The 11,554-nt window shown below is 35.8% G+C and overlaps 1 protein-coding gene across 1 annotated transcript; it reads left to right on the top strand.

Moving 5' to 3' along the window:
- Positions 1-10,089: 10,089 nt before the first annotated feature.
- Positions 10,090-11,126, top strand: LOC140531201 (olfactory receptor 2A1/2A42-like). Its single transcript, XM_072650268.1, has one exon. The coding sequence runs from the start codon at positions 10,093-10,095 to the stop codon at positions 11,023-11,025; it is 933 nt and encodes a 310-aa protein (XP_072506369.1). The 5' UTR covers positions 10,090-10,092; the 3' UTR covers positions 11,026-11,126.
- Positions 11,127-11,554: the final 428 nt, after the last annotated feature.

The following is an 11,554-nucleotide window of genomic DNA, read 5'->3' as shown; positions in this document are numbered from 1 at the left end:
CAAATGACTGTACAAACAAGATATATAATGTGTAAATAGAAAAAATCTCAGAAGAGAGTCATCAGCATTGATGTGAACTGAGAAAAAGCTGAATCTTGAAGAAGGACAGGGAAGTCAGGAGGTAGATGAGAATAGAAAATGTTCCAAGTGTAGTAGTCAGGTGGTGAAAAGGAGTAGGGAATGAAATGAAAAGTGATAATTGAAGGGTAGTCCAGGGTAGGTATATAAAAGAGCCATGAAGAGAGGTAATGTGTAAGAAGACTGGAAAGGTAGATAAGGCCAGGTTTTAAAGGACTTTAAGAGCCAGAGTATTTCATATATGATCTTGGAGATAATAGGGAGCCACTGAACTTTATTGAATAAAAGAGTTACATGGAACATTACTTTGGCAGGTGAGTGAATGATAGATTGGAATGAGGAAAACAGAGATGGGGAAACAACTAGACAGTTGAGGGTTGAGATGATAAAGGCCCGCAACAAAGTAACTGAGAAAACTAAGATAAAGGATGCATATGAGAGATACTGTGAAGGGAAAAATGACAAGATTTGACAACAGATTTGATAAGTGGAATGGGAGTGAATGAAAAGTTGAGGATGTCACTGAGTTTACATAATTAAATGATTGGCAGAATAGTGATACCCTAAAAAATTGGAAATTTGGGAAGAGGCCAGGATTTTGGGTAAAAGATAAGGAGTTCTCTGTTAGATACATTGAGTTTGAGGTGCTCGTGGAACATCCAGTTTAAGATAACTAAAAAGCAGTTGTTGATGCAAGAATGGAGCTCAGGAGTGTATTTTTAGTGTATTTTTAAGGAAATTAATGTATTTTAATGGAATGAGAAGATCTTTCCCATGCATTGGTAGGACTATGTGTCCTGCTTAAGTCACATGGAAGCCTAAGTTACATGAGTTTGAGCCACATGAAGCCTGTGGTGGGAGGAGCTTGCTAAATGGGTGGAACAGGAAGAGGCAGAACTAGAGCAGAGATGAAAGGAAATTAGAAAGAGCAGTCAGAGCTGGGAGAGAGAGAGGAAGCAGGCAGTTGACTGTGAGTGAGAGAAGGTCATTTTGCTTGAGGATGTTTATTTGTGGGAAGACTGTAACAGAGAGAGGGATTGGAGATGGCAGTGCTCCCTGCATTGATAATGTGCATAGATTTCTTTGTTGCTATAATGGATATGGCTTTATGGTATTGGGATATGAATTTCTGGTATTTGAATAGATATTTTGGTTTCATTTTCCATGGAGAGAATCTGTTATATTTTGGGATTCACAAATATGCTGGCATATTCATAGCAACCATAGTTACTGTGCATATCACATTAGTGCTACAAGGAGAGAAGTTAAAGATAGATACATGGATATGTGAATCATCTGCATAGAAATAGTCATTGAACCCTATGAGACTAGATGCAATCATTAAGAGAGGTAGAATAGATGGAGAAAAAAAAGAGGGCTCAAGACAGAACTTTGGGGCATATCTCATGGTTAATGGGCATCCTCTTGATAAAGATTCAGAAAATAAGATTGAGAAAGAGCAGTCAGAGAGGTAGGAGGAGAGAGCAATGTCATAAAATCCAGAAAGAAAAGATTGTCCAGAAGGAGGGTATCAAATATTTTAGGGTAGTCAAGAAGGATGAGGACTAAGAAAAGACTTATATAATGGGCAATTAAGCAATCTTTGGTCACTTTGGAGAAAGTAATTTCAGTTGAATGATATGGGAAGAAGCCAGGTGAAAGTGGGTTTTGGAGTGAGATGAGAAGAATTGGAGACTTCCTCCTATAGTCAGTTTTATTAAAGAGTTTAACTCAGAAGTTCAAGAGAGGTATAGGAGTGTAGCTAACAGGAGTGATCAGATCAAGTCAGGGTTCTTTTAAAGGTTTTGATAAATAGATACAGATAGATAATGTGTCTAAAGTTATAGATAACTATATTTATATCATCTATTGTCTATATCTGTCCATTTTACCAACAAGAAAAAGTGCCATAATGCATATATGTGTGTGTGTGTGTGTGTGTGTGTATGGATGTGTCTGTGTGTGTGTCTGTGTCTGTGTGTGCATGTATGGAGCAACTAGGTGGCACAGTGGACAGAGTGGTAGTTCTGAAGTTAGGAAGACTCATCTTCATAAATTCAAATCTGGCCTCAGACACTTATTAGCTTTGTGACCCTGGGCAACTCCCTTAACTCTGTTTGCCTCAGTTTTCTCATCTGCAAAATGAGCTGGAGAAAGAAATGGCAAACCACTCCAGTATATTTGTCAAGAAAAACACAAATGAGGTCACAAAGGTTCAGATATAACTGAACTATAACAAAAAATATCAATGTACAATATTAATACATTGTAGTGTTCTAACAATCAAAAGGGTAAGGGGATACAATATATGACTAATAACAAACAAATGGAGGAAACGATGTTTAGAAATTTAATAGAAAACAATGAATATAAGAATAAATTGGGTCCAGCATTACAATATTGCAAATCATATTATAATTTTAAAACGTTTGGTGCTAGTCAGAAAATTGAAAATTCAATCAGTGCATTAGACTACATAAAAAAACATAGAATGAGAAGATCCAATATATTCCCAAACACAGTCTATTGGAACAGAGATTTTATTAGACAAAAACTCCTGGGAAAACAAAAAGATTAAGATAAAATAGATTTAGTTCAATATCTTGTGCCATATACCACGCTGAATTTCAAATGAATAAATGATCCAAAAATAAAGCATATAGAAAATGTTAAAGAATAACAAGTCATATTTTTCATAATGAAGGTTGAATAGAAATTCATAACTAAAGATGGAAGGGAAGAGATATTGAAAGGTTTAATAGATAATTTTGATCATTCAAACTTCAAAATCTTCTGCATGGACAGAATCAACATATCTAGAATAGGATAGTATTGATTTGGAAAATATTTATATCAAACATTTCACATAAAAGTTTTACCTACAAAATCTATAGGGAATTGACCCATTTTAAACTACTCTAACAGTTGGGAGTAGTCAGAGGATATCAATGGACAATTTTCTAAAGAAGAAATGCCATGGGTTTTGAAGATGCTTTCCTCCTATTGACATTGAGGTAGTTCTGTAAAAGGTCACTGATCCTACTAATTAGTTGCTGTCAGACTCCTTAAAGCTTATGGTATTTCAGAGCCTGGATAGACCAGACGGAACTCTTTGAAAAAATAAATTTCATAGGTTGATCCAACTTCCTAGTCAAACAACCACACTTTCTGCATCCTGAAGATTCACTGTCCCTGTTGTGATAGACTAGATTACTAGTTTTTCTGGATGGAATTTGGAGGCAGCATCAAGGCCTTGCAAACCAGTTCAAGCTTGACTCAGTCTTCCATATCTTTTGGTTAGGAGGATACTAGATATCTTGAAAGAGCTACAGGTGTTGGAAGGATTTTCTCTTCTATTTCTTTGATATTATTGTACTTTCACAAATGAAAGTGTTTTGCTTTTGATTTTAATATAAAATCTCTTGATTCTCCCAATCATTCTTTGAGGTACATGCTATTAATATCCCCATTTTATAGATTAGGAAACTGAGTCTGAGAAAGGTTAGGCAACTTGACCAGGGTAACACAACTAGTAATGTCCAAAGTATGATTTGACCTAGATTCTTTCTGACTCCATGGACTGATTTAAAAAAAAAAAAAGGGGATAAAGAGTTTAAAGAGTTACTGATAGGTATGGGCAAAAATATGCCAAGTAGAGCATCTTGTATCCATTCCTTGAGAATAATATAAGCCATTGGCCTATATTGGCTCTTCTTTGGGTTCCCCACTCTAGCTTCAAATTCATTTCTCTCACATAAGGAAGAGGAAAAATAATAAATAAAACTAGTTTTCCTCCAATTTCTATCTAACCTATAGACTGATGATGAAAGTGATATGAAAGAGGAAGGAGAGAATTTGGAGGCTAAAAATGATATTAGAATTCATGGAGCTATAAGAAACCTAAATATCTGGGGATTGTATTGTGATTTATTTCCTATGTATCAATCCTACTGGGTGTGAAGATATTTCCTCCTCCTTTTTCCCACCTGAACATATTTCCCTGGGGACTTGGAAGACAGAAACAGGCTAAAACAGTCTTTGTTTTTCCTTCAGTGTTATTGGCAGTGACTAAGATGTCCCATGATCTTTTCAAGTACACTAAAAATTCTGAGTGTCTGGGGACAGGAATAAGTGGGGTTGATCAGAGAATAAAACACTTACTTAACAATTACTTATCACACTGAAAATCCTAGGGTCCTACCTCCAGGATTATCAGAAATGGATGTTGGGGCTTCTGCAGCAACCCTACAGAGGGATTCAGTCTCAATTACATATTCCCCACTTCACTGATTGTTCTTCTGGTACTTGGTACAATATTCACATAAAGACATTCAAGTTACCTACTTTTCCTGAACTGTGAATTCTCTGCAAACCTAGCTGGATATCCTGCTTGTAAGTGATAGCACACTTACTTATGAAGAGAAGTGATTATTCTTCATTGAAGCTGAATTTATTGTCTTGAATAGAACATACCATGAGCTATCCAATAGTCCAAGTAAAATTTATTCTAAAAATTTGACAAATGGGATAAAAAAAAAGTGAATTTCTTTCTGTTTAACATTTGATTGTTTTTTTTAATGGTGAGAAAAGATCTATCTTTGACTGTCTTGCTTGCATTATTTGATCAATGATCTTTACATAATTCCTGACCATAGACTGAAGCATGAGAGATTTTGGCTTGAGATATTTTCCTGCTACTTAAGATTGTTACGTGACAATGTATCACAGATGAAACTTGTGAATCTTCTTTTCCTGAGATATTTAGACATAGGATCTTGGGCTTTAAGTTAGAAGGGACTCTTGAAGCCATCTAGTTTAATCCCTCATGTTATTGGTGAGAGAGATGAGAACTACAGGAATGAAATTATTTGCCCAGAATCACATTCACAAATTTAATTACAAAACCAAGGATTTGAACCCAGTAGCATCCCCGAGATTTATTAATGTCTTGTCTGTTAGTCTTATCAAATGAAACACGTTATAAATTCTTCGATGGCAGTGATCTTTTTCTTATATCCACACAGCACTTAACATGGTGCTGGATAATTTGGTGAGCAGTAAGTCTTGTGGATTGAGAGATTTCCATTTAGATCATGCTGGATGAGGTGAGATTTATCTGACAGCCTATTTAAAAATTAAAAAAACAAAGATGGGTTTATCACTCGATCTTTTTTCTATTGGATTTACAAGATTGTATATTCAATATATGAGATATTCCTCATGCTTGCTATCCCTACTAATAGCTCTGTCTTACAAGAAAGCTAAGGTAGAACTTAAACAAGAATAAGGACATTTTTTCACTCCTGACTTAGAATCAAAGCATCTCATATATACGAAACACCTTGGAAATTACTTCATTCAACCTCTCCAATGTGGAATTCCCTTCCCCAGGTACCTATAGATGATAATATAACCTCTACTTCACCATTTCTGATTTTGATAGAATGGAAGGTTGATAGAATGCAAGCTTCTTTAGAGCAAGGATGATTTTATTCTTTGTTTTTATAGTTATAAAGTGCTTAACAAATGATTGAGGCAAATTCTTTCTTTCTGTAATGTCCACCTATTATCTCTTGTTCTATGCACTCAAGCAGGGCAAGGTATGGAAATTCTTCATAAGTAAATTTAGCAGGAGATTTGAGAATGTCGTAGTTGAAAATGACTTTTTCTGCTTGGCCACAGGAAATTTTTCAAATTTTCATTTTGGTGAAGTGAAGAGAGATGCTAGATGGCATGAGGCTGTGGAGACATCCAGAAAAGAGGAAGTGGATGTCGTGCACAGGTTTCAATCCTCACTTTGACTCTCAAGTAATGCTTTCTACAAATTCACTGACTTCTGCTGTTGATTGAAGATTTTCCCCAGGCTAAAAACTAGCACCATCTGCACCATCTGTACCATCTGCTTTAACAATGGCTTTTTACTGATGTAACTTCCATCTAGCTCAAATTGCCAGGCATGGATTAGAGCAAGATTTTAAGGTGAGTGGAAAATTAAGCATGAATATCCAGACTGTGTAAATCATGAAGGACTAACAGTCAGGTATCTACAGGGATTCATTGACCCTTCAAGGTGCAGTTAGATTATTGCATTTAGATAAAATGTGTTTGCTCTTTTTGAGGTCTATACAAGTGAGTACGTAGAGCTCATGACTACTTCAAGTCACTAGGATTCACCCATTCTCCTCTGAATGACCTTGGAATCATACTACTAATTTTATTGCCATGTTGCCCCTTTCTGCATCTAACACTATGGCTATTCTTGTATCACAATCTCAAAAGTGTTTGGATGGATGTGGATATGCTGAATGTAAGAAAAGGTGGATATGAGCTATGGTGAAAATTAATTGTGAAAACAGGGAAACAAAGCAGTAAGTGGTTGTCACACATTTGCTATCAAAGGTAAAATGGGAAGTGAATTTCTTTTCACTGAAGAACTTTCTGGAGAGTATGGATGACTAATTTTGGGGAATGTAATAGGAATAATTATTCTGGTTTTGATTGACTTAGATGATCTTTAAGGTGACTCACAATTCTGAGATTCTCTGATTGTAGACTATGGGGAGTCTAAAGAAAAAAAACCCACCAGATCAAAACAATGGAAAATTTTCAACCTCACTAGGAAGAGGATCATGGTATTCTACAAAGATTCCCCGTATTAATTTAATGAGTGTCTACCTATTTGGCTAGGTACTACTCACAAAGCAACTTACAGCAAATTGATTGCATTTGCCTTTTTAAAATTTTCCAATCTTATATTTTTCCCCTCGTTTGAAACACTGAGGAAAATAACATACCATTGGTCCCACAATTTTTGCTTTTAATTCCATCCCTTCCCCTCTAGCTTGCTTTATAAATTTAATTCATTAAACACTGTTAAATGTCTGTTCTATGCTGCATATTTTGCTGACCCTTGAAAATAGAAAGATTGAAAAATAACATAGCCCCTGCCCTTGATGAACCTTAAGTTCACTGGGTAGAAGTGGGGGTACTTGACAAACCCTCATGTTAAGTGTACAGGTTACAAGGGAGACAGTGGAGTATAAAAGAGGCAGAGGACAAATCTAGATTAAGTTTTTTAGGTAAATTTGAGAAAAAGGAAAGATAGAAGAATCAGGGATGATTTCATAGAAGAGGTAGTTTCTGAACTGAACTTTGAAGGAATAGAAGGATTTTAATAGATAAAAAAATAGCACATTTCTGGTGTGGAAGGGTGGTGTGTGTTAATACCCAGAGGTAGAGTTTAGGACAAATTTAGGAACAGATAATACATTTTAGCTCAAACCCAGGAAGAAAAATAAGGTAAAATGAAACTAGAAGGGTTAAGTTGGAAATGTATTATGGCAGCGTTTAAAAGAAAAGTTAAAGAATTTACATTTTATCCTGTAGGTGACAGGCAGTCAATGGAAGCTTTTGAATACGGAGATAAAATAACAAGATACGAAGATTATTTGTGGCAGTTTAACGAATGAGATAACAGAATGGAGATCAGTTACAAGGTTCTTCATTAACCTAGGATATTAGGCAGTCAAGTTCATTCTTCCTCTCTCACTGTCAATCTCTTCTATTGCCTCCTTCCCCACTACCTAAAAACGTACTCATATACCCTATCCTAAAACAAACAAAATGCCCTCCCTTTACTTTGTTGTACCCTCAAGCTATGCCCTGTATCTCTTCTCCACTTCAGTGCTAAATTTCTGGAAAGGATGGTTTATCTCATTCCCTCTACTTCCTCAAAACCCATCCACACCTCAGCTGCTTACAATCTGGGGCAATGTTACCCCTATCACTCTACTGAAGTGGATCTTTCTAAGGTCACCTTGACAAGATTTGCTAAACTCATTGGCCTTTGATCAAGTCTCATCTCACTCGTTGTTTCTGTAGTATTTGACACTATTGATCTCCTCCTTCTATATATTTTATCCTTTCTCTTATTGTTCTCTCCTTTCTTCTCTTAGTTGACTGACCATTTTTGTTTGATTCATTCACCGATTCATTGTCCTTCTACTCTCCTACATGTAAACCAAGGCTACATCATTAAACCTATCTATTCTCAGCACTCTTTCCTTTTGGTGGTAATTTACAAACATAATCATCACATTTGAACTGGTTACTAATAAAAGAGTTTAGTGCATTTTGTCTGGATCCTTCCATTGTCCCCATCCCAGGCTTCCTTGTTTTAGAATTATATATAGATATTAGATATACTTTACTTGAGTATAATTGCTTTAAGAATAGAGACTGTTATTTTTTACCTATTACCTTGCAAGGTGCTTGGTATATATAATAGACACTTAATAAATATTTCCCTAATCAATTTGCCTAAGTTAAAAAATTTTTTGTAATTTCCTTTTATAGAAATCTTGTATACAAAAATTAAAGTTAAAAGGGCAAGGTCATCTGATCTAGCCACTTCATTTCTTTAGGCAGGCTTATATTTAAATCATTCAAGACATATTACTGTATATATATGTATATATATACATATATATGTATATATATTAAACAGTCTCTGTGGATAGGGATTTTACAACATTTGCTAGGAAGCTATCTGAATTCATAATATATCTGAAGTATTGTGCTTCAGTCATTTCTCAGTTATTTCCATTTCTTCATGACCTCATTTGTGGTTTTTGTGACAAAGATCCTGGAGTGGTTTGCCATTTCTCTTTCCAGCACATTTTACAAAGAAAGAACTGAGGCAAATAGGGTTAGATGACTGGCCCAGGGTCACACAGCTATTAAGTGTTTGTGGCCAGATTTGAACTTAGGAAGATGAGTTTTCCTGACTCTAGGCCTGGGACTCCACTAACTGTGACATCTACATATAAGATATCAGAATTCACAAAATATGAAATTTGAAGTATGAAGATATTTTTTTCATTTTGATCTTTATGTTGGCAGCCTGTAGTTACATCTTCATAGGTAAAGCTAATGATCATGTTCTTAATGCCATTATCATATCCCTTAAAAAAATTCAACGGAAGACTCAGAAATGCTTTTTTTCATGAGAAAGTAACATTTATTCAAACCATCAACAACCAGCACCTTTTCTCTGTCAAGGGAAAAGTGATAAATGATATATAAGGTCCTTTTTTTGCCAAAATTATTCATCAACAGAAATTGCTTGATTATTGCTGGTTCTAGGCCATTTCCATATGACTTACTGAAGAAGTTTCTAAACTTATGTCTGAATGAAATATTTTACTAGAGACCACATTTTCCCAAAGCACTTTTTTTCTTTCTGTCTAGCTGGCTTATCTCTGTCACAAAAAGAAATCCAATTCCATTGACATGATTTGATATTAATATGTTATATAAGTTACAACCGAGTACCTGGTGAGCTTAGTCAGTGGTGAATGAATTAGCTAATTGTTTTTTAAATTATGATATAGTGCAGCAATCTTTCTATTTTTTCTTCTTGAACTCAGACAGCAAAATATAAACTAAGGGAGAGAAAGGGAGAGAGAAAAAGAGAGAGAGAAAGAGACAGAGAGAGAGAGAGGGGGAAACAGAGAGATCATTCATTAAGGAATGGTGGCAGCCTTGGGATTGGCAGATGCCAAAAGAACACAAGCTTCATAGTGCCTGTGTATCTGTTGTTGGATAATTATTTGGGTAATAAACTCAGAGAAAAATGATCTTCCGTGTAGTAACCCTTTTTCCCTTTTTTGACACAGAAATTCATGAAACTTCCTATTAAGGTTTAGAAGACTTTTGCTGTCATAGATACTAGAAGTGTGAGGTATGAATTAAGTTTTTAGGCAACATTTTGAGAAATTAATCTTGGGAAGAACAATAATATACAATGAAAATCAAGTTTTAAGACTTTACTAATAATATAGAGTCTCATTTGAAATATCTTACATTTATTATTCCAGAAGCAAAAAATCTTATCTCATAAAACAATATTTATACAAAGTCATAGCTATTCATTGAACTGAGTTGAAATGGCATTTTTAAATATGACAGACAAACATTTGACTTTTTCAATTTCTTTATCCCTCAAATAGGAGTATGGGAGACAATCAAACAATAGTGACAGAATTCATTCTGCTGGGATTTTTTCTTGAGCCAAAGATGAAGATGTTTCTCTTTGGGCTTTTCTCTATTCTCTATATGCTTACACTTTTCGGCAATTCAGTGATTTTGGGCCTCATATGCTTGGACTCCCGACTACATACTCCCATGTATTTCTTCATATCACACTTGGCCATTGTTGACATCTCCTATGCCTCAAATACAGTCCCCCAGTTGTTGGAAAACAACATGGATCCAGTCAAGCCAATCTCCTTTGCAGGATGTTTGATTCAAACCTTTTTCTTTCTAACTTTTGCTCTCACAGAATGTCTTCTTCTCCTGGTAATGAGCTATGATCGCTATGTGGCAATTTGCCACCCTCTCAGATATTCTGTCATCATGAACTGGAAAGTATGTACTGGACTGGCTATCATACCTTGGGGAAGTGCTGCCTTCCTGGCCCTGGTCAATGTGATTCTCATCTTGACAGTGCCCTTCTGTGGGAACCTAGAAATCAACCACTTTTTCTGTGAACTCCTATCCATACTCAGGTTGGCTTGTGGCAATATCTGGGTCAACCAGATCATGGTTTTAATCACCAGTGTCTTATTTTTACTGGGTCCCTTCGGCTTGGTTCTGGTCTCCTACATGCATATCATCTGTGCCATCCTGAGGATCCAATCTGGGGAAGGACGAAAGAAAGCATTCTCCACCTGCTCCTCCCACCTCTGTGTTGTTGGGCTGTACTTTGGCAGTGGCATTGTCATGTACATGATCCCCAATTCTAGCAATCCTGAGCAGCAGAAGAAAATCCTTTCCTTATTTTATAGCTTCTTCAATCCTACAGTGAACCCTCTGATTTATAGCCTGAGAAATGCAGAAGTGAAAGGAGCCCTGAAGAGAGTGTTGGGGAAGGAGAGCCCCAAATGAGGCACTTTGGGGAATATCTAAGTGTACCAAGAAGAAATGTAATACCATGAAACATGTGAGAAGAGAAGTGGCATCTTCATCTTCTCTGATAACTTGGCAGCTTGGTACCTTGAATCAGTAATAAATTCCTTAAAATATTGTGTCTTGAAAAGTTATGTTAATTCTAGATATTTGTTAGTTTTTAATCAAATTCGCTGAGCTGAATTCTGGATCTATTATGCCCTGTTTCTTTATCTCTCCTTTGGTCCTTCCTATTTACCTCCAACATTATGTTCTATATTGGTGTATCATAATATTACTATCCTCTTTTGTTTCCATTTTGCTTGCTCTTTCTACACTGTTTTCATGCCTCTTCGCATTCTTTTGCCTCTTCGCTGCTCCCTTTCTCACCCTTATTCAGTACTCCCCATATTTGTCTGAAACCAAGAGGACCTATTTTTCACACCATATTCTTAATAAATGTTAGTTGAACAAAAAGATAAATATTTTATCTATTCCCCTGCACCTGCCTTAAAAGTTGTTAGTCTCC

This window comes from Notamacropus eugenii, chromosome 3, assembly GCF_028372415.1.
Source record: "Notamacropus eugenii isolate mMacEug1 chromosome 3, mMacEug1.pri_v2, whole genome shotgun sequence".
Lineage (NCBI taxonomy): Eukaryota > Metazoa > Chordata > Mammalia > Diprotodontia > Macropodidae > Notamacropus > Notamacropus eugenii.
This window is presented reverse-complemented; position numbering and strand designations above follow the sequence as displayed.

Excerpts from the sequence above, each read along its gene's own strand:
- LOC140531201 (XM_072650268.1), top strand. The coding sequence starts at position 10,093 with ATGGGAGACAATCAAACAATAGTGACAGAATTCATTCTGCTGGGATTT.